The sequence below is a fragment of the Myotis yumanensis genome, unplaced genomic scaffold (genome assembly GCF_028538775.1).
Source record: "Myotis yumanensis isolate MYYU_CA2020_CCGP unplaced genomic scaffold, mMyoYum1.0.hap1 SCAF_13, whole genome shotgun sequence".
In the NCBI taxonomy this organism is placed as follows: domain Eukaryota; kingdom Metazoa; phylum Chordata; class Mammalia; order Chiroptera; family Vespertilionidae; genus Myotis; species Myotis yumanensis.
In genome coordinates this window covers 2291317-2316661 of record NW_027223764.1, presented here as the reverse complement: position 1 = coordinate 2316661, position 25345 = coordinate 2291317, and the positions used below count along the sequence as shown (strand labels likewise).

The 25345-nt window shown below is 59.3% G+C and overlaps 1 protein-coding gene across 1 annotated transcript; it reads right to left on the bottom strand.

Moving 5' to 3' along the window:
* Positions 1 to 580: 580 nt before the first annotated feature.
* FANK1 (fibronectin type III and ankyrin repeat domains 1) lies at positions 581 to 25301 on the bottom strand. Its single transcript, XM_070432088.1, has 11 exons — positions 25248 to 25301; positions 14010 to 14187; positions 11585 to 11709; positions 8137 to 8218; positions 6616 to 6690; positions 4112 to 4177; positions 3476 to 3641; positions 1936 to 2079; positions 1144 to 1221; positions 1026 to 1070; positions 581 to 932 (listed from the first exon to the last, which is right to left on the bottom strand). The coding sequence occupies exons 1-11, from the start codon at positions 25258 to 25260 to the stop codon at positions 807 to 809; spliced, it is 1098 nt and encodes a 365-aa protein (XP_070288189.1). The 5' UTR covers positions 25261 to 25301; the 3' UTR covers positions 581 to 806.
* Between the last annotated feature and the right edge of the window lie 44 nt (positions 25302 to 25345).

Below are 25345 nucleotides of genomic sequence, written 5' to 3'. Positions count from 1 at the left end.
GATCCTGGACAGCGTGGGGCCGGCGGGGGGCGGGGTGCAGTGGGGATGTGGGAGACCCGGGCATGTTTATGCAGCTCCGGTCCACGAATATTCCGTGTCTGAGTCCAAAAGGCACAAGTGCTCCCAGCTGTGTGGCTCAGTGGTTGAGCACCGACCTATGAACCAGGAGGTCAGGGTTCAATTCCTGGTCAGGGCACAGGCCAGTGTTGCAGGCTCGATCCCCAGTGTGGGGCATGCAGGAGGCAGCCGATCCATGATTCTCTCATCATTGGTGTTTCTATCCCTCTCTCCCTCTCCCTGCCACTCTGAAATCAATAAAAATATATTTTTTACAATAAAGAATTATATTTAAAAATGTATTAAGATAAAAAAAATTTAACAATAGCCCTGGCCGGTTTGGCTCAGTGGATAGAGCGTCGGCCTGCGGACTCAAGGGTCCCAGGTTCGATTCCGGTCAAGGGCATGTACCTTGGTTGCGGGCACGTACCCAGTGGGGAGTGTGCAGGAGGCAGCTGGTCGATGTTTCTCTCTCATCGATGTTTCTAACTCTCTATCCCTCTCCCTTCCTCTCTGTAAAAAAATCAATAAAATATATTTTTAAAAAATTTAACAATAGAAAAATAAATATATAAATAAATAAATAGGTAATTTTTTTGAAAAGGCACAAGTGCAAGCAGATCCCCGCCCCGCGACGCCAGGGACGACAGCCGCTCGCGCTCAGGTAAGAGGTGTATTTCAAAGTGGGGACGGTCGTATGTTACAAAAGTCACTGAATCTTCAACTAAATAAATACTCCAGCGCCTCGCTCAGAGGCGCAGGCTCTCCTTCTCCAGCTCCACAGCCACGCTCGGCGTCCTGCCGGCGGACAGCAGGGATAGCGACTTCTTGTGCTCCTGCCGGTTCCTCCTCTCCTCCAGCAGGGAGACCATGTTCTGGGTGGACAAGGACAGGCGGCGTGACCAGGGGTGGTGGTTTCCAAAGCGCGCGTTACAGAGCGGGGAGGGGAGGCGGCGGAGGGCACCCACCTGCCGGTCGAACACCCTGGCCATGTCCAGGACGCCTTTGCCAAACTGGAGGGAAACGACAGGGTGACGCTGAGCGCACGCTCTCTCCCCGGGGAAGGCCTGAGCGCGCGTCATTTACCTCGTTTCTCACATTGGCATCTGCCCCTTTGTCCAGCAGCAACTGGACTAACTCCTCGTGGTTGTTCAGCACGGCCACCTGGGACAGAAGACAGACACGCTGGGGTGAACGGGCGCCTCGCTCCCCGCAGGGAGGGAGTCCCGGCTGCGGGTGAACCTGGGAAAGCCACTGGCGCCCCCAGAGGCAGGGGCCGCAGCGGCTGTGCAGGGCAGGCGTGTGTGTGTGTGTGTGTGTGTGTGTGTGCGCGCGGTCACTGCGGTGAGGACTGCGAGGCACAGGGACGTGGACCCTGCCTTTCTCCACACGGAGGTGACATTCCTGTATTAACAGATCTGTTTGGATCCTACAATGGCCTGGGGACCAGGGAAGCAATTCTTAAAGAAAGAGTTGTGGTCTGGCCAGCTTGGCTCCATGGTTGAGCATCGGCCCATGAACCAGGAGGTCAGGGTTCGATTCCTGGTCAGGGCACAGGCCCAGGTTGCGGGCTCGATCCCCAGTGTGGGGCGTGCGGGAGGCAGCCGATCCATGATTCCCTCTCATCATTGATGTTTCTCTCTCTCCCTCCCTCTTCCTCTCTGAAATCAATAAAAATTATTTTTTTAAAAAAGAAATAGTTGTGAAAAAGATACCAAAATACGATGGTGACATTGTCAGGCCTTTGTTCACAGGCAGATGGGGAACCACACACACCCGGGCCCCGGGCTGGGACACAGCTGAACGCCCAGAACCGCCCGGTCACGGGGAACCCTGGCCTGACACCGAGGAAGGCCGTGCCCTGGGCGAGGGGCCCACCATCAGGGGGGTCTTCCCGTCTTTGTCCTTCACGTTCACGTCGGCGCCGGCTTCGATCAGCAGGGAGGCGACCCTCTGGCTCCCCGAGATGGCGGACACTCTCATGAGGGGGGTCCAGCCCGAGCCAGCGTCCATGGCGTCCACCTGGGAGGCCACAGGGCAGCTCAGGCTGGTTCCTTGTCCTTAGACGTGTTCGCGGGAACTTATAAAAGAATGAGTATTTGCCCCATTTCCCCTCGTTTAGATACCATCTTCCTACACTCAGGGCTGAGGGGGCTGTGCTCATGTGAGTCACGTTGACACGCGGGGAGAAGCGTGTTGGGGTCCCCGTGGCAGTGCTGAGACGCCCCGGGAGACCCCACGGGGAGCTTCACCCACGTCCACGCCTCAGAGACAGGCTCGCACAGCCCTCCCAGCAGCTCCCGGAGGCGGACTCCTCGGCCTCGCGTCTCGGGGCTCCCGGCCGCCTGGCGGGCGAGATCAGGGTGCACCTCCCGTGGCTCCTGCCTCCACGCCTGACACTTCATCTCACTTCTTTGAAGCCTGGAACTTGGGCTTTCAGTGCGGTCAGCGGGGACCGTGACGAGCTGCCCGGCTCCGTCCTCAGCAGCCCGAGCTCGGCTCCCGTCACTCAGTCACAGCTGTGGCTCCCACCCCGCGAGCCCAGGCCTCCCGCGTGCCCACCCGCCCGAAGGCGCCGGGAGCTGGTGGCCTGGTCTTGGTGCAGCTGGCTGGGGCGTTGGAGGATTTTTGTAATGACTCCTCTTTAAAGCAAAGGAAAATGAAACCATCTAATTCTGGGAGCCACGAGAGCTATGGGAGCCACGGAGCTGCGAGCGTCCCAGCGGCTCCATGTCTCAGGGTCTCTACCACAGGCCCTGAGGCGTGTGGGCCGGTGCTCGGTGGCGGCCTGAAGGAGGCAGAGGAGGCGGAGGAGGCGGAGGAGGCGGAGGAGGGAGGGCTCGGGCAGAGGACACCGGTGTCGGGACATGGGCAGGTCGGCCGCGCTCTGGCCTCAGCTGGTCCTTCCTCCCCCCCGGATGAGCCTGCACAGCCCTCAGCAGCCTGGCTCTCCTGTCAGCCCCACCATGACCTTCAGGAGCCTTCTTGCTGGTCGGTCAGAGGTCCTCGGGCATCTCCAAGTCCCACTGTGAGGCCCGCACCTCCTGGGCCCTGGGCGGTGCCCCAAGCCCCACCCGCACACCCGCAGCTAACGGGCAGAACCTCACAGTTAACGGCGGCCGGGGTGGGGGGGGGGGCATACTTCACAGCTAACGGGGAGACCGTTCCTCCCAGCTAATGGGGGCCCGTACCTCACAGCTAATGGGGGGCCATACCCTTCAGCTAATGGGGGCCCATACCCTGCAGCTAACAGGGGGGGCCATACCTCGCAGCTAACAGGGGGCCCGTACCTCGCAGCTAACTGGGGGGAGCCCGTACCTCGCAGCTAACGGGGGGGCCCTACCTCGCAGCTAATGGGGGGCCATACCCTTCAGCTAATGGGGGCCTGTACCCCGCAGCTAACGGGGGGGGGCCGTACCTCGCAGCCGTCCTCCAGCATCCACTTGACCACGTGGCAGTGGCCGCCGTCGGCCGCCCAGTGCAGCGCCGTGCAGCCGCCCAGGTCGCGGGCCTTCCAGGAGGCGCCGTGCCGTCGGAGGCACTTCACCACGTCCAGGTGGCCCGCGTAGCACGCGAGCATCAGGCTGCAGCGGGAAGGGGCGCAGGCTGAGCGCGGCCACAGGCTCGGCCCACGGTCCCCTCCCTGCTTCCCACCCGAGAAGGGGGTCCTGACGCCAGTGGGAGCGCCAGGCAGACACCCAGCTCCCTGCCGGTGCAGGAACGAGGGGACGAAGGCATTAGCCGCGGGCGCTGCCCCCTCTCCTGTGGGGTGCACCTCACCGCGCCCCCCTCTCCTGTGGGGTGCGGCACCTCACCGTGCCCCCCCCCTCCTGTGGGGTGCACCTCACCGCGCCCCCCTCTCCTGTGGGGTGCACCTCACCGCGCCCCCCTCTCCTGTGGGGGGCTCCTCACCGCGCCCCCCTCTCCTGTGGGGTGCACCTCACCGCGCCTGCTGCTAAAGGAACCGCTCGCGCCTCTGTGTCCAGGGAATCCGCGCGGGCAAAGCCCAGGAACACGCGCCTGGGAGTCGTTGGCGCGTCCTCCCCGCACTCGCCTGTCCTTGCCGCTGCCGTTCCTCAGGTTCACGTCGGTGCCGTAAGAAATGAGGATTTTCACGAGCCTAAAGGAAATGCATGCAAACACGGCTGGACAAGCAGCCGCGACGGGCAGGGACCCACAGCCGGGCGTCCGGTCAGAACGCACTGGGAGATGCGAGACGCCGCCCACAGTGCCTCCCTCCCAGCTCAGAGGCAGGCTGGCCTCGGAGACCCGCATCACTAACCAGAAACCAGAACACTACCTGTCCCCACACACCCCCAAAAAAGGGGGGTACCCTTTCCAGGAATGATTCATTGAAAGCAAACTATGCCTTGTCATCGGAACCATCAAACTAGAGCTCGTTGTCACTTTAATGACCAGTTAAATATCTGTTAAAGTGGCAGCACTTCATGAAAACCAAGTTCTATTTTGAAAAAATGGGTCATAGTTAAAATATAAATATGATTGAAAAACAAGCTGTTGGTGTTTAAGTCTCTCCGTGTGGAATAGAGAGGATGACGTGGGTCACTGAGAATTAGGTCTTAGCAACCCACCGGGGAAGTGTGTTTTCCAGAATTAATATCCTTCCTCCCTTTTTTCAAAAAAAAAAATTTAAATTCCAACCACCAGTTTTCCAGGAATGGGAAGTGTGGCTCAATGGCGACCGCTCTCCCTCACCGTGTGCTTATGCACCAGCAGTCCCTCTGGCTGCTGTGTAACTCCAAGAGCCCAGTGAGTGTTGGGTGCAGTTTGGAAAGAGAAGAAAGTGGGGTTCCTCCCCACCCTCATCCCTCCTGCCCCAGCCTGGCTGCAGCCTTTGGAGAAGGCTCCACCCATCCCTCCAGGTGGGAGAGGAGCCCCGCCCACCACTGCAGGTGGGAGAGGAAGCCCCGCCCATCACTGCAGGTAGGAGAGGAGGCCTGCCCATCACTGCAGGTGGGAGAGGAGGCCCCGCCCATCACTGCAGGTGGGAGAGGAGGCCCCGCCCATCACTGCAGGTGGGAGAGGAGGCCCCGCCCATCACTGCAGGTAGGAGAGGAGGCCCCGCCCATCACTGCAGGTAGGAGAGTAGGCCCCGCCCATCACTGCAGGTGGGAGAGGAGGCCCGCCCATCATTACAGATAGGAGAGGAAGCCCCGCCCATCACTGCAGGTAGGAGAGGAGGCCCCGCCCATCATTGCAGGTAGGAGAGGAAGCTCCGCCCACCACTGCAGGTAGGAGAGGAGGCCCCGCCCATCACTGCAGGTAGGAGAGTAGGCCCCGCCCATCACTGCAGGTGGGAGAGGAGGCCCGCCCATCATTACAGATAGGAGAGGAAGCCCCGCCCATCACTGCAGGTAGGAGAGGAGGCCTGCCCATCACTGCAGGTGGGAGAGGAGGCCCGCCCATCATTACAGATAGGAGAGGAAGCCCCGCCCATCACTGCAGGTAGGAGAGGAGGCCTGCCCATCACTGCAGGTGGGAGAGGAGGCCCCGCCCATCACTGCAGGTAGGAGAGGAGGCCCCGCCCATCACTGCAGGTGGGAGAGGAGGCCCCGCCCATCACTGCAGGTGGGAGAGGAGGCCCCGCCCATCACTGCAGGTGGGAGAGGAGGCCCCGCCCATCACTGCAGGTGGGAGAGGAGGTCCCGCCCATCACTGCAGGTGGGAGAGGAGGCCCCGCCCATCACTGCAGGTGGGAGAGGAGGCCCGCCCATCACTGCAGGTAGGAGAGGAGGCCCCGCCCATCACTGCAGGTAGGAGAGGAGGCCCCGCCCATCACTGCAGGTGGGAGAGGAGGCCCCGCCCATCACTGCAGGTAGGAGAGGAGGCCCCGCCCATCACTGCAGGTAGGAGAGGAGGCCCGCCCATCACTGCAGGTGGGAGAGGAGGCCCCGCCCATCACTGCAGGTAGGAGAGGAGGCCCCGCCCATCACTGCAGGTAGGAGAGGAGGCCCGCCCATCACTGCAGGTAGGAGAGGAGGCCCGCCCATCACTGCAGGTAGGAGAGGAGGCCCGCCCATCATTACAGGTAGGAGAGGAGGCCCGCCCATCACTACAGGTAGGAGAGGAGGCCCCGCCCATCACTGCAGGTGGGAGAGGAGGCCCCGCCCATCACTGCAGGTAGAAGAGGAGGCCCCGCCCATCACTGCAGGTAGGAGAGGAGGCCCCGCCCATCACTGCAGGTAGGAGAGGAGGCCCGCCCATCACTGCAGGTGGGAGAGGAGGCCCGCCCATCACTGCAGGTGGGAGAGGAGGCCCGCCCATCACTGCAGGTAGGAGAGGAGGCCCGCCCATCATTACAGATAGGAGAGGAGGCCCGCCCATCACTGCAGGTAGGAGAGGAGGCCCGCCCATCATTACAGATAGGAGAGGAGGCCCCGCCCATCACTGCAGGTAGGAGAGGAGGCCCCGCCCATCACTGCAGGTAGGAGAGGAGGCCCCGCCCATCACTGCAGGTGGGAGAGGAGGCCCGCCCATCACTGCAGGTAGGAGAAGAGGCCCGCCCATCATTACAGGTAGGAGAGGAGCCCCGCCCACCTGGTGTACCCCTTCTGTGCAGCCACCATCAGCGCCGTGAAGCCCAGCCTGTTGGGAACGTCCACCTTCACGGTGCTGGGGAACAGAGAGGAGAGGTCAGACCTGCAGCTGACGTCCCTCTGGCCCAGGTGGCTGAAACGGTTCATTTCACCGAGAATCCCAATTGCCTCCGGGCCACTCGGCTTGTGTTGCCTTAGACTGCCCTGCCGAGCACATTCAGATGCACAGGAAAGGGGAGAAAACGGCTGTAGTTTCACTTCAAGCAGGCGCTCCCTTCAACTCGAAACATCCCCGGAGCTGATGAGACTATGGAGAACACAGCCCCTCAAATGACAGGGGGTCTCGCGGGGGACTCGCAGCTCCAGGGCCGGGAACCCCACTGGGGGCGCCCGCTTTGCCCCGGTTCCCATGGCGCCACCCACAGGCAGGGCTGCTGCGGAGGAAGAAAGTGGCCCCTTCACACCAGCTTAGCGCTTGGACTTTTGTGGGAACCTTCTCTTCCCCAGAGGACAGAGCCACTGGTTCCAGAAGAATCCTTCCTCCTCGCCGGATAGAGGAGGAACGCTTACCTTTCGCAGCAGCATGGAGGGACCTGGAGGACATTGCTAAGTGAACTAAGCCAGCAGACAAGGACAAGCCCCTATGATGTCACTTACGTGTGGAATCTAATGAACAAAATAAGCCAAACCGAGTGGGAACAGACTCACAGATAAGAGAACAGGCTGACAGCTGCCAGGGGGAGCCTGGGGGGGGGCCGGGAGGAAAAGGTGAAGGGGTGAAGCAAAGAAAACACCTCCTAGACACAGACAGCAGCAGGGTGACGACCAGAGGGAGAGGGGGCGGGGGAGGGAGAGGGGGGTGCAGGGGGCAGATGGTGGCGGAAGGGGACTTGACTCTGGGTGGTGAACACGCAGTACAACATGCAGGTGGTGTGTGGTGGGTTGTACACCTGAAACCTGTGTATTTTATTCATCAGTGTCACCCCCATAAACTCAATAAAATCTTTTTTAAAGGAAGTGGGGAGCACAATCACAGCTACCACAGCACCAAAAAAAAAAAAAAAAAGGAAGAAAAAGAACCCAGATAACTGTCCGCGTTTCGTTCAAGAGGCAGCGTCACACCCACCTGCGGCCCCGCAGCGCCCTCTCCCCGGTGAGCTGGCGCCCTTTGCGTTAGAAACAGCCGGCTCCTCAGGAACCAGGGGGCGCTTTGGGGCTGAAACTGGCCTAGAGGCTACGGCAAGATTTCTGGGAAGAAAACATTATACTGAGGCCTGTCACTGCCTTTCTCAGTTTTCATTAAATAATGACCAAACGGAACACTTACACTGGGCGCGGCCATCGTCTGTATTAACCACGCTGAGCTCACATGGGTCACCTGAGATCCAGGTCGGAGCCCGGGTCCCCCAGGCGTGGGGGACGTTCCAGAAATAAGATACAGCCGCATCGGGCGTTTCTCTGCACCACGTGGGCGGGAGACATGTCGTAAAATAAAAGGAAGAAGGAACGGCAGCGTTCTCACCCTCCTCGGAGGATTCCCAACAGCAACTCCTCGTCGTTCACGTTGACCGCCCGATGGAGGTGCTCGCTGCTCATGGGCTCTCCTGGGGAAGCAGACGGAGCCGTCACCATCACCGTCACCGGCACCGTCACCGGCACCACGGAAGCCCCGTCGCAGCCTCCCTCACCCCTCCGCCCGCCCGAGGGCAGTCCCTGTCCGCCTGCGAGGAGCGCCTGCTATTCCAGGAAGTGAGCCTCGCGTGTCCCACTCAGTGTCGTTTACTGACACCGACCTTGTCTCCACATGTTAAGAGAAGAACATCTAGCCCGGCCGGCGTGGCTCCGGGTTGAGCATTGACCTAGGAACCAGGCCCGGGTTTCGGGCTCGATCCCCAGTGGGGGGTGTGCAGGAGGCAGCCCATCCATGATTCTCTCTCATCATTGATGTTTCTCTCTCTCTCCCTCCCTCTCCCTTCCTCTCTCTCTAAAAAATCAATTAAAATACTTTTTAAAAAAGAGAGAGAGAAAGAGAGAGAAGAACCTTTAGATTGTCCTAAAGGCCTGGGACATTCCCAAGCGATGAAAGTATGGCTTCGCGGCTGTTCAGTCACATTGGAAAGAGCCTCTCGGGTTCTGTGAGGCTGAGCAGGTGCCCGATGTGCGGGAGGCGCTCCCACTGTCACCCGCGCTGGGCTCGTTGCCACGCGTCTCTGAACATTTTGAACAACCAACAAAGAAGGCCGCTGCCGTAACAGCTTCAGTTCTCCCGGGAGGAAAAGTCCGCATGGGCCTGTCTCCCCGGAGCTGGGGGGCCGGCGGGGGGCGGGGCAGGGGCTCAGCCCAGAGAAGCAGGATAGGGTGACAAAGCCAAGTTAGAGGAGCGAGCCCACCAATGGGCAGAGCAGGAAGCCGGAGCCTGAGGGCCGCACAGGACAGGGAAGGGTGCAGGAGGCGGGGGCCTTGGGGACAGGGGGGCGGGGGGGGCGGGGGGAACGGTCTCATCTCACCAAACAGCCCCCGCTCCTGAGTCTCCTAAAAATTCACAAATAAGTAATTTGCATAGAATCGTTGAGAAGAACACAGGAAGTTCATCCCCTTTCTACTAAGTTGTAGAAAATGGCCTCCTGGCTGCAGCCCTACCCACCAGGCTCTGACTAGGACTCGCACGGAGCTTTTTAGCTCCTTCAGCCACACCCCTGGGAGCCGGGAGGCCCTGAGCTGGTGTGGTTTACACGCGCACACCTGCTCTGGCCCCTGGAGGGCTGGTCGGCGCCCTCGTCGCTTATCCGGGAGCAAAGCGGCACCTCCCGGAGGAGGACAGTGGCCACGGTTCGCCGTTCCGCTGGCTGAGCCCCAGCACAGAGCAGCCCCAATGCCCCCCGGGCGGGAGGGACGGCACTTCCTCCGAGTGGGCCTGACCCTCACGGCCACGGAGGCCCAGCCACGGGGAGCCCGAGGCAGAAGACTGCCTCCACCCGGGCAGGTGGCCTCGGCTTCTCGGGCACTTAACGGGGACACAGGAGAGAAAGGCTCCTTCGTGCAGAGCAGAGCAGGTCTTCCCACGCCGGGCGAGAGGCCGTTCAGGGCCAGCCGCACGCTGCTCCCTCCGAGCCCAGCCCTCCAGGCCCGTGGGCCTGGCCCGGAATGGCCGTCAGTGGGAGCCACGGGATGTAAGAAAGGCAGGCTTTGCCTTTATCTAATGTTCGCCCCGAGGCTGCAATTACAAGTGTGGGAGGGGTCCCCAGGGCTCCCCTCGCTGCTGGGCCACGTGGGGCGGTGGGGGTGGGGGGCCAGGTGGTCCTCGGGAGGCCCTCCCCCGCTCCTCTGAGGGGGTCGCTGAGCTGCAGAGGTCATCGCCCGGGGTCAGTGCGCAGGGACGCCTGGCCTGGCGGAACCTCCGGCTCCACGAAAAGCCGGCAGTAAGTGATGAGCGCCTGGGAGGGAGATTTGCCGATTAACAAGCAGCAGCTGTTTCTCCTTCCTCTTAGGGGCCAGCTGATTAAAATCGCACGCCTCGTTTCAGCACGCCTCCCGTACTGTACCTGGAAAAAGGCTGCACGTCCTTTATTCAAACCCGGCCCGTGCTTTTGTGATTCATTAAAACACTTTCAAACCGAATGCAAATGACCAGCCCACAGGAGCGTTTCCGGGGGTTTTGTATAATGTGCACATTTTTATTCCCATTTAGCGTGAGCCGCCTCCTGTAGGGAGTGGGCTTCCGGCCTTCTAAACAACAGCTAAGGGAGCAGCAGCCAGGAGGGAGGGGGCCTGGCCCGCCTCCCAGGAGGGCCTGCGGGGGCGGGGCGTCACTGTGCTGCGACCCCAGGGACTATCCCGCCACGACGCCCGCGGCAAGGAAGTTCTGGCTGCTGGGCCAACATCACCCGAAGCCTGTGCAGCCGATTCCGGACCACGCGGAACCTGGTCCCTCTAGTCCACACAGACGCGTCCACGCACCAGGCTAAAGGGCACGTTTCAGAGCCACAGGGAGGAAGCGCACACGCAAGCACACGCACGCACACGCCACACGCGTGCACGCTCACCAATTGCTACATTGAATGACTCTAAGTCACAAGAGAATTATTTCCTTTGTGAAACAAAAATAATGAAAACAGGACTCGCCTGTTCCCAGCGAGCGGGCGAGAACGGTTCTGACAGCCTGACCCTCACCACATCCCAGGGCAGGAGAGGCACTGGGCGCCCACTGCCCTGCAGTGTCTGACACGCCCGTCGGGGAGCACTCGCAACGCACCCTGTCTGCCCCGGGAGGGCGAGTGGGAGGCCTCCCTCCCTGTTCTGGGGCCGGAAGCAGCGCTACTCTCCCCTTCCGACTCGCAGCCCCCCTTCCCCCCGGGAGTCAGCTGTGTGTCCCTCCAGACGCACACACTGCCGGCGCCCCAAGGGACAACGCACTGAGCGGGCGCCTACCGGCACCTGCGACAGGCAGCCTGGGGCTCCGGGCAGAGCCACTCGGCCACGGCTCCGGGCTCCCTGGGAAAGGGGACCCCGCCCTTTCGTGCCCAGCGTGCCCAGGGCGGCGCTGGCACAGAGCCAGCTCTGGCTGGTTATGCCGTCGGACGTCCCCAGCGATGCTGGGAGCGCACAGCCGTCCGGTGTGTGGCAGGGGTCGTGCCCGGCGGCTGTGGCGCAGCGGCTGAGCGTGGAGCCAGGAACCCAGAGGCCACGGGTTCCATTCCCGGCCGGGCACATGCCCGGGGGGCGGCTTCTGTCCCCTGTGGGGGGGCCTGCAGGAGGCAGCTAATCGGTGATGTTTCTCTCTCATCGGTGTTTCTCTCTATATATCCTTCTCCTTTCCTCTCTAGAACATCAATAAAATGTCTTTTTTAAAAAGAAAAAGAAAAATAATGGAACCGTCTCTGCTGCTGGTGGGCCGAGCAGAAGGCACGCACTCTGCCGCCCACCGTCGCCTTCCCGGGCCGTGGGCGGAGGGGCCGGGGGCCGATACTCACTGGCCGTGGACACGGAGACCGCCGGGCTGTGCGCAGACTCCCCCGCGGGGCTGGTGACCTTCAGGCGGAAACGGTACAGTGTCCGCGGCTGCAGCCCCTCGACGACGTGCCTGGTGGCGTATCCCCTGGACGGAGGAGACACAGGCACCGGGTCGCTGAGTGCGTGATCCCTGACCGTCACGGGGCAGGGGGGGGGCGGGCAGGGGAGGATGCGGCAGTCTGAATGCTGCCTGTTCCAGCAGGCCTGGCCCTGGCCGCCGGCCGCCTCCCGCACTGGCCTGCAGGACCTGGAGCGCCAGGGACAAGCCCCCGTGGCCCCCACGCCTCCCAGCAGGTGCCCCTGGGCCACAGCGCCAGCCCCGGGCGGACACGGCGCCACACGCAATGTCAGACGCTGCAGAAACGATCACGTTCACCCGTGACATCTGTCCTCACTTAGCCGAGTTCACGTTGGAAACACAGACCAGCCAGTCCGGCAGCGTATTGTGCTCTCCAAGCGGGTCCCGGGGGGAGTGTGTCTGTCCGGGGCTGCGCCCCAGCATCCAGACAGTGTCCGGCACCGGGGGGTCCGCTCACCCACACGGAGGGAATGAGCGGAGGCAGGCGGTGGGCAGCGGAATCACAGGAGTCAGAGGTAGACAGTGGAGGGAGATGCGACTTGGGCAGAACAGAGGAAGGGGGGGAGGGGAGTGGGGGGTGAATTTGTCCAAACTGGGGGAGCAGCTGAGCACACGTGGAAAAGCTGAGGCGCAGCCACTGGCAGGAGGTCGCTCCCAGAATGAGGAGGCAGGTTGCGGGGACTGTGAAGGGCGCCGGGTATCAGTCTAAGGAGCTGCACCTCCGTCCTCCGGCCTTGGAGACCCACTGCAGACAATCAGGCACAAGGAAGATGGAAGGAAAATGTAGGCCCGGCCGGAGTGGCTCAGGGGTTGAGTGTTGGCCTACGAACCGGGAGGTCACGGTTGAATTCCAGTCGGGGCATGTGCTCTGGATCCCCTGTGGGGGGCGTGCAGGAGGCAGCCGATCCATGATCCTCTCTCATCATTGATATTTCTATCTCTCTCCCTGTCCCTTCCTCTCTGGCATCAATAAAAATATTTTAAAAAGAACAGAAAATTCAGGTCGCAAGGCAGGACATAGGGATAAAAGGCAAGGAGAGAGGGACAAGGCCACCTCAGTCAACCGGCCAGCGTGCTGGGCAGGTGCAGCCCTGGGGGTACAGCCAGGAGCAGCCCGAGCAGGGAGCCTGCAGCCACAGGGGAAATGGCAGGGCCGAGGGGGAGGCCCAGAGGGAGTTGCGAAGGGAAAGCCGTGCGAGGAGAGGCCGGTCAAGGACGGCACACGGGGTCAAGACTGGCCGGCGGTGACCTGAATGGAAACTGGCAAGTCGAGAAGAGGCTCTTGAACCCACCGTCCTAAGGCCTAGTGTCCAGCCAGCGCTTTGCAAAGCGGGCACGGCTGGTCTGAAGGACGCCGCGCCCTCGCCCCTGAGCAGATCCGCACAGTCTCGTGCTGCCACCTAGTGGCCGAGCCTGTGCCGCCGGGTCTGCGGGGGAAGGCCAGCGTTTCCCAAGGGCTCTGGGCGCTGGGCTCTGAGGCCCCGACGCCCGCCCCCTGGCACCAGGGCAGCACCCAGGTGCACCCCCTGGACCAGGGGTCCTCAAACTACAGCCCCACGGGCCACATGCAAATACAAATATTGTATTTGTTCCCGTTTTGTTTTTTTACTTCAAAATAAGATATGTGCAGTGCGCATAGGAATTTGTTCTTAGTTTTTTTTAAAACTATAGTCCGGCCCTCCAACGGTCTGAGGGACAGTGAACTGGCCCCCTGTTTAAAAAGTTTGAGGACCCCTGCGCCTGGACAGTCGGGGGAGATGCAAGGACACAGACGCAGGTCGGGCTGGTCCCTCCAGGGCAGCCATCCCCGGTCCCCCGTCCCCCTGTCCCCCCGTCCCCCCCGTCCCCCCATCCCCCTGTCCCCCTGGCCGCCCAGCAGGGAGGATGTACATGAGACCCACGCAGCCTCGCCCGCACGAGGGACGGAGGGGGTGCAGGGGGAGAAGAGATGGTGTCTTTCTCTTTCCCCATCGAAATCCTTACCATGGGGGACCAGCCCCCATCTGCGGACAGACCGCCTGGTGGGCACCCCGCTAATGCCACCAGCGCTCCTTTGGTTCTGACTCTACATGTCGGGTTTAAATACACCGTTCGAGTCGCTCGGAAGCCAGGAAGCCCCCAGAGGCTCCGGAGGTGTGCCTGCAGGGTCACTGCTATTTCGCAAGAACCATAATTCCTAGAAGCACGAATGCAGATGCTGCTGCCGACCCTCCTCCTCCTTAACCTCCACCCGGATCTCCTCAGAGGCTGCAGACCCCGCAGCCGAGCGGGGGAGCCAGGAGGCGGCGGGCGTGGCGAGCACCCACATGTAAATGACCCCGTAGGCGTGCGTCCGGGGGTCCTCCTCTTCGATGGAGAACTGGGCCCACTGCCCCTGAGGCCCCTGCCGCTTCGCCGTCCTCGCCAGGTCCCAGTGCAGCTCGATGCTGTGATGGGTCACTTTGCCCACGACGGGGGGGTGAGGCTGCGAGGAGGGCGTGGTTTCTGAAAGAGAAGGAGATCGGCCTCAGGACCCCGTTCCTCAGGAAGGAGGTCAGCCGAGTGTGCGACAGGGGCACGGGGACCAGGCATGCAAGGGAGCCCCCTCCCCGTGACCTGGACGACCTCAGAGCAGCTCAGTGAAGGGCCTCAGCAGGTGCAGAGCTGCCACGTTCTCCCACCGGCCGATGGGGTCACGCCCGGCAACACCGGGCTTCATGCCCGGCCCATGGGGCTCAGGGGCTGAGCGGCGACCTAGGAGCCAGGAGGTCAGGGTTCGAGTCCCGATCAGGGCAAAGGCCCGGGTTGCAGGCTCCATCCCCAGTGGGGGGCGTGCAGGAGGAAGCCGATCAATGACGCTCTCTCATCATTGATGTTTCTCTCTCTCTCTCCCTCTCCCTTCTCTCTGAAATCAGTATGATTTATATATTTTAAAAATACCGGGCTTCACTCCCAGCCCCCGACAGGCCGGCTGACGTCTCAGACTGGTGAGGCTGCTGCGTGAGTTGATGGACACAGGGAGCTGCTCCCTCCCTCAGTGCACTGGCTGGCAGACCGAGACAGGAGACAAGTGACCCAGCTGGTCCCCGTACGGGTGACGCAGACGGCATAGGTGGGTGTCTATTCCATACAAACATTCTTACAAGCCAATCAGGAAAAAACCAAAGGCTCCGGTCACACCGGGCAAGGTGAGCCGTGCACGAAGCAGCAAAAGCAAATGGCCGACGTGGCGTCCAGAGAGAGGCTCGGGTGCCCTGGCAGCTGCTCCGTGAAGTCAGACGCAGACGGACAGGGTGGCCGAGATCCTCAGTATTTCCCCGGATGCGCCGGGAGCCTGTGCTTCAACACCGGCCTGGGAATGTCCACGGAAACCCACCCAGAAGGCTCCAGCGCGTGGAAACAGACTAGGTCGCTCCGATGGGGAAGAGATGGGCCAGGCTGCATCCACACAGTGAAACCCCACTTGGCAATAAAAAACACACCCAACAATTGATTCCTGAAATTGACTCCAAGGACAGGGGCGCCCTGTGGAAGTCATGCTGACAGTGACCTCGATGGGAGGACAAGCAGCTGCAGCAAACCCGCCCAGGCCGTCTGACCGCAGATGGGCGAGGCGGCGCCGGGTGCCAGGCCCCCGACAGGGTGTGTGTCACCAACACGCCCTCCTTTGGGCGACCGCAAAGGGCGCAAGCTTCGGTGTCGCGCAGGGTGAGCGACCACCACGGTGTGGACGTGGTCAGACAGTGAAAGCATGTGTTGGGCATTACACTTCCCGTAACAATCCCGCCTCCTAGCAACCGCCAGCTCAGAACGGCCCGGGGACCGGAGACACGTGTGTCGCTTAAAAGGCCTCATCGTCTGGATCCTTCCCCTTTTTAGGAATCAAAGACTGGTGATAGCGGGGCTTGTTGTCAGCAGATATTTTTGTTTGGTGTTGCCATGATTTTCTGCACTTCGTTCCGTTTGGGGTTTCTGGGGAGCGTGGGAAATTCCGGACGTGTGCTCTCTCGCTCTCGCATGGAGCGTGGGTGCTGTGTGTTAAGCAGGTGAAAACGGTTCAGCAGCAGCTCCCGGGACCACCCGGGGCATCGCTCAGGTCCGACCCGGACGATTCTTTGGGAGGTTCCGAGCCGGCCCGGCTCGTCATCTCCGAGAGCGACCAGCCGCGACTCCACCGTTTTGGTAGCTTTTTCTCTCCCTGGAGCTTTCAGATCTCAGAGTAAATAAAGACACCGGCCGCACAAGCAGTAAGAAGACCTGAGGGAGAGAGGTCGGCCCTGCCCAGCACAGGGAAGAGGAAGGAGGTGGTAGAAGTTTCTATTTGTTTCCTCCTTCAGTGGAAAAGCACTCCAGGTACAGTTGGCGGGGCAGCTGTCAGTGCTTAAAGAGGGAGCAGCAAACCGGTTTCAGCTCCTGTGCAAACAGGGTCAGGGCGGGCCACCCGGAGCTGGGTCACGGGGACCTGGGTGGGAAAGGTCTGCAGCAGCAGCGGGGGCGTGGTCACAGGGGGCGTGGCCACGGGCGGGGGCGGGGCCCAGGGGTGGGTCGCACGTGCTGTGGGGAGGGGGGTTGGCGGGGGCGGGGGGGGGGCGGGGGGTGTTGATCCCACGCTAAATCCATCAGGCACCAAAAGTGATCCCAGCAGATTCCCCAGCTCTCGCTGCATTTCATTCCAGAAAACCAGCCTCTCCTGCGTCCGCGACGGCAATGACTCTGTACCAAACGTCACGCAGAACTGACGCCCTGCCCTGCGGGGAAGGGACACCACCTGCCTGTGTAACACGCCATCCTTGTCCAAACATGTGACTTAGCCGAAACCGGTTTGGCTCAGTGGATAGAGCGTCGGCCTGCGGACTGAAAGGTCCCCGGTTCGATTCCAGTCAGGGGCATGTGCCTGGGTTGCGGGCACATCCCCAGTAGGAGATGTGCAGGAGGCAGCTGATCGATGTTTCTCTCTCATCGATGTTTCTGACTCTCTATCTCTCTCCCTTCCTCTCTGTAAAAAATCAATAAAATATATTTAAAAAAAAACAAAAACATGTGACTTAAAGCATCTGGCCTGGAACATGCTATGGGACAGCCGGCCGGCTGCCTCGTAATGTCAGCGACACAGAAGAGAGAGTGTGCATCCCTGAGACTGCCTGGGATGAGGGGGCTGGAGGAACATGACAATCACATGCAGTGGGTAATCCTGGGCCGGGTCCTGGTCGTCTGCAAAGGAGCAAGACCATCCCCAGTCGGTGTGGCTCAGTGGGTAGAGCGTCGGCCTGCAGACTGAAGGGTCCCGGGTTTGATTCCGGCCAAGGGCACAGGCCTGGGTTGCGGACTCGATCCCCAGAAGGGGGCGTGCAGGAGGCAGCCGATCAATGACTCTCATCATTGATGTTTCTATCTCTCTCTCCCTTTCTCTCTGAAATCAATCTACACTAATAAAAGAGAAACATGGTAATTGGCGTACGACCGCTACCCTTCTGATTGGCTAATCAGCGTATCCTTATGCAAATTAACTGTCAGCCAAGATGGCGGCCGGCAGCCATGCACTGAAGCGAGCAGGGAGGCTTCCTTGCTCCAGTGACTGCGGACTCCAACGTTCCCCGCCTGACTTGCAGGCCTCTGAGCTGGCAGTTTGAAACATTCTAACAAATATAGCCGGCCGGGATCTCAGAGCTGAAGTTATACATTGTTTCGATTATAGAACGGCAAACAAACCAGCAGCGGAACCCTCAGAGCTAGAGCCAGAGCTAAAGCTGGCCCAGAAGAAAAAAAAAAAAAGAAAAAAAGGAGTGTTTGGGAGCTTCAGTCAGCCTGAAAGCAGTCAAAACTGCCAGCCTGAAAGCAGCCCTCAGCCCCTCACCCAGACTGGCCAGGCACCCCAATGGGGACCCCCACACTGAAGGGTGTGTGACCAGATGCAAACAGCCCTCAGCCCCTCACCCAGACTGGCCAGGCACCCCAGTGGGGACCCCCACCCTGATCCAGGACACCCTTCAAGGAAAACCAGCCTGTCCCTAGGCTTCTATCCTATATAGTAAAAGGGTAATATGCCTCCCAGCACCGGGATCAGCGGAGCAGTGAGGCCTCCTGGCACGGGATCAGCGTGACAGGGGGCAGCGCCCAAACCCCCTGATCGCCCTGCGGCTCTGTGTGTGACAGGGGGCGGGGCCCCAACCTCCTGATCGGCCCCACTCTGTGTGTGACAGGGTGCGGCGCCCAAACCCCCTGATCACCCTGCAGCTCTGTGTGTGACAGGGTGCAGCGCCCCAACCCCCTGATCCGCCCTGCTCTGTGCGTGACAGGGGGTGGTGCCCCAACTCCCTTATCGGCCCTACTCTGTGTGTGACGGGGGGAGCTCCCCAACCCCCTGATGGGCCCTGCTCTGTGCGTGACAGGGGGTGGCACCACAACCTCCCCATCGACCCTGCCTTAAGTGTGACAGGGGGCGGTGCCCCAACCGCCCAATCGGCCCTACCCTGAGCGTGACTGAGGGTGGCATCGCAACCTCCCGATCCGCCCTGCTCTGTGCATGATGGGGCAGCGCCCCAACTCCCCAATCAGCCCTGCTCTGAGCCCGACCAGGGGCTGCACCTAGGGATTGGGCCTGCCCTCTGCCACCCAAGAGCAGGCCTAAGCCAGCAGGTCGTTATCTCCCGAGGGGTCCCAGACTTCGAGAGGGCACAGGCCGGGCTGAGGGACCCCCCCTTCCCCCCCGAGTGCACAAATTTTTGTGCACCGGGCCTCTAGTAAATATATATTAAAAAACAAAGGAACAAGACCAGCAATGAAGGCGAATAGGAAGACCCCAGGGAAACAGGAAGGGGGACTGCGGGTGAGATAATGTCAGCATGCTGAGTTTAGGGGATGCGTTCGCGGTATTGGGGCCGCGTGGGAAATGCCCTAGTTCTTAGGAGAAACATCCTGAAGTATGTAGACTGAAGTGCAAAGATGTACACAAGTACCTTCAAATGTGTGTGTGTGCGTGCATGTGTGTGCATGGGTGTGTGCACGTCTGTGTGCACACGTGTGTGGGTGGGTGTGCATGTCTGTGTGCACACGTGTGTGGGTGTGTGTGCATGTCTGTGTGCATACGTGTGTGGGTGTGTGTGCATGGGTGTGTGCACACGTGTGTGGGTGGGTGTGCATGGGTATGTGTGTGCGTTTGCATGTGTGTGTGCCCACGCACCCGCGCGCCTAGGGAGGGGGAGGTGAGAGGGAGAGAGAGAAAAGGAGAATCAGAGTGGGGGAGACTAGACACAGACAACGGTGTGGTGAGGCCTGGGAGGAGGGGGCTGAGGGGGGAAATGGGGGAACATCTGGAATACCGTCAGCAATAAATACATATATTTAAATAAATATTTGTAAAGGGTGGGAGAGACTCAAATGTGGCAAACTGAGGCGTTCGTGTGTTCACTGCGTGACTGAACTGCTCTAGAGCTCTGAACTTTTCCAAGATAAGAAGTACACGGATGTGCATCTACATGTGTATCTACATGCCGCACGTTAGGACAAGCTGCACACGCACGTGCATCTGGTGTGAGAACGGCTGCCGCCATCTCGGGTAGGAAGTGCTTTTCCCTGAAAAGACCTGAGAAGCCCCCTCACCGCTCGCCGTGGGGAGCGGACCCCCAGCGCGTCCCTGAGCCACAGGTAGACGGGAAGTTGTTCCCGGTGGTGACTCCCTCTGTGGCGAGGCCCTTCCTGTCAGTCTCCGAGGGGGCGAGCCCTTGGCGTGCCGAGTGCACTTTTGGGAGGCTGTCCTGCCCCTGGGAGCACAGGCCCTGGGAGGCGAGGACCAACTCCAGTGCGGGCTGGGGGCGGGTAACAGACCGCAGTCCCGAAGCGATGGCGATGGTGGCGTCTAAGAGCCGGGATGTAGGACGGGTAGGTGGCTGGCAGCCAGCACATCGGAGGCAGAGACCAGGAAGCGGAGGGTGTGAGGATGGGAGGACCGGCCGGAGGAGACAGCCTGGAAGGGGGCCGGCACAGCTAAAGCCACTGGCACCTGGGGCCTGAGAGAAAGGAATGCTCCCGCCTCCGGGGGAGGAATGCCGGATGCAGGAGGAGGGGCCTGGGATGCGCCTCCCCGGGGTGCCCCGGCTTTCTCCTCACCCCCACCCCTGCCCCGTGAGCGTGGAGATGCACGGACACTGGACACCAGGCACCGTGCGAGCTGTTTACTGGTAGCGCCTTGCACCACCTCCCGGGCCTGATGAGTCACTGGCCATGCCAGGGATGCCAGAATGCTCAGGCCCCTCCCTTAACCTGGTTGGCCAGCTGGGCCCTGGGCCTGGCTGGGCAGGTCCCCCGGCAGACAAGCCCGAACAGTGCTTCCTGTTCCCGACAGGAGACCACGGTCAGGTCCAAGGCATCAGAAGCAGACTTGGCCGGGCGGGGTGGGGGGTGGGGGATGGGGGGGAGGGGGGGGTGCTGGGTGAGCCCCAGCGCCTGGGGAGACGCAGCTGCTGCCTGCGAGTGGGTTTGCCCTGTCCCGTGACCCGCTGAGCGGCGGAGGCCAGCGTGGCGATGAGCTGCCGTATTTTGCCGGGGCTTTAAACGACAGCTGCTTATTTAGAAGGTGTTGCTTTGGAATTTTTTTAAAGTTTAAACCTGATTTATATGAGCATGTATTTCTTAATGATATTTGAATTATAACCTAATCGATAGAAGGAATATTCTTTAGGGGCCAAGACTACTTGAAAAAAATTGTTACACAGACTTTTAAAAACATTCCTGGGTTAAGGAATTCATTACTCGGATTCCCACTGGTCGCTCGGGGCATTAACACACACGCCGCCCGTCGCCGCGGTAATGCCGACGTTTTGTACTTTGTTGGGTCTGTGACCCGGCAGTTCTTTGATCCCCTGGCAGCAGTCAGATCACGTGCCTAGTTCCTGTGTTTCCCTGGACAGAATGAGAGTCTTTTTAAAAAATATATTTTATTGATTTTTTACAGAGAGGAAGGGAGAGGGATAGAGAGCCAGAAACATCGACGAGAGAGAAACATCGATCAGCTGCCTCCTGCACACCTCCCACTGGGGATGTGCCCGCAACCAAGGCACATGCCCCTGACCGGAATCGAACCTGGGACCCTCCAGTCCGCAGGCTGACGCTCTATCCACCGAGCCAAACCGGTCAGGGCCAGAATGAGAGTCTTAAAACGCCTGGGTCGGGCAGGTAAAGAAGGCAGAGGGCCTTGTGTGTAAGCCGCCTGACATATAGGAGCCCACGTTACCCGAACTTGACCTGAAGCCTTTGAACCTCACGGTGCACAGCCTCCCGCTGTGGAGGGAATGGCTTTCTTCTGAAAGCTCACGGCACCCAAGACAAGAACCTTCCGGAAGGCCCCCTGCTGCCCAAGCAGCTAAGGCCTGCGCCGGGCTCGCTTCGTGTCAGACACGGGCTGGCCGGCAGGCGGGCAGGCGGGCAGGCGGGCCCCTCTCCACCACCGGCGCCCAAAGTGGGAAACATTTGTTTCCATTCACCAAAGACCTACACACTGTGATCCGGCAGGAAGAGATGGGCAGGGCGCCGCCTCCTCTAGAGAGGCAGGGAAGGACGCTGGGAGGTGACACTGGAGCTAAGACCAGAGGACACTGAGTCAGACCTGCCAGGGCGGAGGCACGCGCCCCAGGCAGAAGGGAGACCTTGCCCCGCCCTCCAAGGCGCTGGACGCGTTGCAGGAACTGGAGGATGGATGTGCCTGAGTGCAACGTAGCCAAGACCATGTGTGGGATGAGTTCGAAGAGGCGGCCGGATCATAAGAACTTGGGAGCGATGTTGGCGGAGGAGAAACACAGTGAGGTGCGTCCCACAAGGGCACCCTCGGCTCCCAGGGGGAGCGCAGGCGGGCAGGGAGGGGAGAGAGAAACCCACCGAGCCTCCGGGCCTGGCGATTCCAGCGGGAGTGCGGAAAGGGCCGCGCGGGGTGTGGCTGAAGGTGGAGGGAAGCAGCTGCGGCGGGTGGAGCTGCTGGGAGAGGCGGGGAGTGAGGGGGGAGGGAAGATGGCGAAGTCCTAGGCAAAGGTGAGGAAGACCCTGGAGAACAGGGTGGGAGTTGGGAGAAAGAAGTCTTCCCTCCTCGACTGCAAGCCTCGGCCTCTTAGTCAGAAGGATAACTCAGCTCGCCACCTGCTACGCCTTCCCACGGTGGGCGTGTGGGGGGCGGGGGGCCCAGGACGCTGCTGCCAGGCCTAAGCGAGGCCCAGGGCTGGTACAGGGCGTGTCCGGGGCAGCGGCAATAGGCTTGCAAGTGCAGCTAGGGCTTATCTTGATGCTGCGCTTTATAAATATTCACTTTTTTTCACTCCGATTGTGTTTGCTCAGGCGATGGGGTGAGCTCCAGATCCTGAGAGGGAAGGCTGGGGACGCCCAGCGCCGCCCCCTGGTGGTGTCCCTCAATGAGAAATGAGGGACCAGAGATAGTGCTCCGGATCGCAAGTATTTTCTTTTTGGTGTACATTTGCCCCGTTGTTTCACGCGTGGGTTATCTTCCCCAACGCGGCGTTAGTTACCGTTCTCAACCTGTGGGTCGCGACCCTTTCACAGGGGTCGCCTGAGACCATCGGAAAACACATCTATAATTACATATTGTTTTTGTGATAAATCACTGTGCTTTCATTATGTTCAATTTGTAACAATGAAATTGGGGGTCACCACAACATGAGGAGCTGTATTAAAGGGTCGCGGCATTAGGAAGGTTGAGAACCACTTCCTAAACTTTAGGAAGAAAATAATTAAAGGTGTGGACGTGAAGCCAAGAGCCCAAGGCAGTCGGAGCAGCCCAAGGTCATTTAACCCCAGGGCCCTCCCTTGGGTGACTGACTGATTGCCGGAGTGGGACCAGCCGTGGGTCTGAAGACTTGACGCTTATTGGGTTTTAATGACTCGGTTAATAAAGGTCTTGCCTAAAAGTAATAGAAAACGAAGTGTGTGGAAATGGGATGGGAAAGACTGGCTTGCAGTTAATTTCCAGCGGCTCCTTGGTGTTGTCCTTAGATCTGTGTTTAATCCTTAAAAGCAATTAAGAAGGACCCTTCCTTGTAAGCGGTGTTCCGATGCCACATTCACCTACACGTGTAAAATGCAAAAAACCCTCGGTAACAAAAGGTAGCATGCAGGCACCAGCCTTAAAATGTTAGATGATATCGGCATAACAATATAATATGTTCTTAATAAACTAGTGGTCACAGTGTAATTGTAGATGTATAATGGTAGCACTTGGTAATTCCATATCCATAGGGATCTCCAATATCTTTGAGACAATGAAATAACTTGAGTATCAGGTAAAATCTGATTGAAAATTAATTTTGAAGTTAAAAGGGACCTTTAAAAAACCCCACTTATTAATCTTGTCCTTTTATTTTTTATTTTTTTAATATATTTTTATTGACTTCAGAGAAGAAGGGAGAAGGAGAGAGAGATAGAAACATCAGTGATAAGAGAGAATCATGGATCGGCGGCCTCTTGCAGGCCCCACCCTGGGGATCCAGCCCAAAACCCAGGCCTGTGCCCTTGACTGGAATTGAATCCGGGACCCTTCAGTCTGCAGGCCAATGCTCTATCCACTGAGCCACACCGGCCAGGGCATCTTGTCCTTTTAAATTGTTAATAACAGCGAGTGGTTTAGTAAGTATTTATCCAAAATGGTGTTTATTAGACTGTGAAAGAATTTCCTAAGGTAAATGGTGTTTGAATTATTTAAGATTTAAATTGATCCAAGTACTAGTATTTAAGAATATGTAGAAAGAAATACATTTATTCTCCAAGCATAGATTACTGAAATATTTTCCACCTCAAAGTGTATAATTCACATGTGTGACACATTTCTGACATAGCTTTACAAAGCCTTCCTGATCTACCTCCTGTTGGCTTTTCCAGCCTCCTCTCTCTCTCTCTCTCTCTCCTCCCCCCCACGCCCCCCCCCCTGCCCCCACTACCTCAGTCCTCTTTGCTGCAGCTTTACAACTCTCCCTCCTCTGAGCCTCAAGCCCACCCCCTCCAGGCTCAGGCCCCTGCCTGGAACTCCTCGCCCTCTGCCTGTCCTTCTGCCGGTATTACCTCCTGCTGTAGGCTGCCCTGCCCCCTTAGATCCCAGGTGGCTTCACTGGTTCTTGGGGGGCGTGTGCCCAGTTTTCCTGGGACGGCCCCACCACCCTCCACTGTCAGCGCCCCCAGCCCCCAGAACAGTGTCTGGAACACGAGGAGCTGTGAGCGCTGGCCCTAAAGACAGTGAGCACTGCACAACTGGAAATGTACACATTGAGCCCTGACATAACTCGGAAGAAATAAAGTCCCTGTTTTTCAACTACCTTTCCCTTCCATTCATTTCTCCTCTAGACAGAGAACCGACACAGCCCGCCATCCGTTTGACAGGAGACAAACACTTGAGTCTGTGTGTTCGTCTTCTCTCAATAGCTCCGTGAAATGTCGAGGCCGGCACACGGCAGGACACTGGGTCAATCACCTGCAGCAGCTGTAACTCCCAACTGTAACCTTCCTCCTCGGCAAATGAGTTTAAAAGCAAGTTTTAAAAATCTTGTTGGAAACTAATGACCTGAAGAAAATGCCAGCATTTCTCCCAGGGAACGGGTTTGGTCTAAGTACTTCTGCTTCTGAAACTGTGGCTCAGGGGTTGAGCGTGGACCTAGGAACCAGGAGGTCATGGTTCGATTCCTGGTCAGGGCACAGGCCCTGGTTGCGGCTGGATCCCCAGTGTGGGGCGTGCAGGAGGCAGCCGACCCATGATTCTCTCTCATCATGGATGTTTCTATCTCTCTCTCCCTCTCCCTTCCTCTCTGAAATCAATCAATATATATATATATATATATATATATATATATATATATATATATATAAAACTGCACAGAAAAGTGGTTTTTGAGGGTCAAAGCTACAAAGGTTCAAGATCTTTAAGATTGTTGAAGTCTCTACAGAAAACACTGGTCTTGTTTCAGGAACGAAAGGAACAATAAAACCAGCCCAGAGAGAAGGCTGGTCGCTGGTCGCTAGAGACACTGAAAAGCAGCTACAGCTCCTGTGAGATCCGATGGCTCCGGAGCGCACGCCGCTCGCCGGAGAACGTGGGAGACATGAGAGGTGGTGTTTTCTGCGGGTCCCGCCTTGTAGAACCTCTGGCCGGTAATCAAATACGCTTGGACAAAGCTCAACTTTTTCTCTCCTCTAATGAATGCAAGACCCAGCCTCGCTGCACGCTCAACGGCTGGCATTTTAGCAGCAGGTTGACTATTTACAATGAATGACCCGAACTAACCAAAATAATGACGCCAATGACAGTAGCAGGAGCAGTTGCAGTGCCTGGATTTGCTCAGGGTTCATTCCAGGAGGGACCCACTGGGGGCGCTGCATCCACCTGTCCCCACTACCGAGCTCCCCAGCCCCGGCTCCCGGCGGACTCCCGGCTCCCAGCGGAGCCCCCCGCCAGCTGTACCCCTTCTCTCTCCAAAAGATAAAAGGGCGAGCGGGGGACTGTATTTTTAGGTCGAAAACGTTAAAGGCCTGCGGGGAGCCCCCAACCCCTGCCTCCCCGCCCCCCGCCGCCGGGCCCTTACCCGGGGGCTCCATGTCCAGCTGCTCCCGGATCCTCGGGCCGAGCCCGGCGCCTCCCCTCCTAACGCCTCTGCTCCGCGGCCGGCGTCGGCCGGTTGCC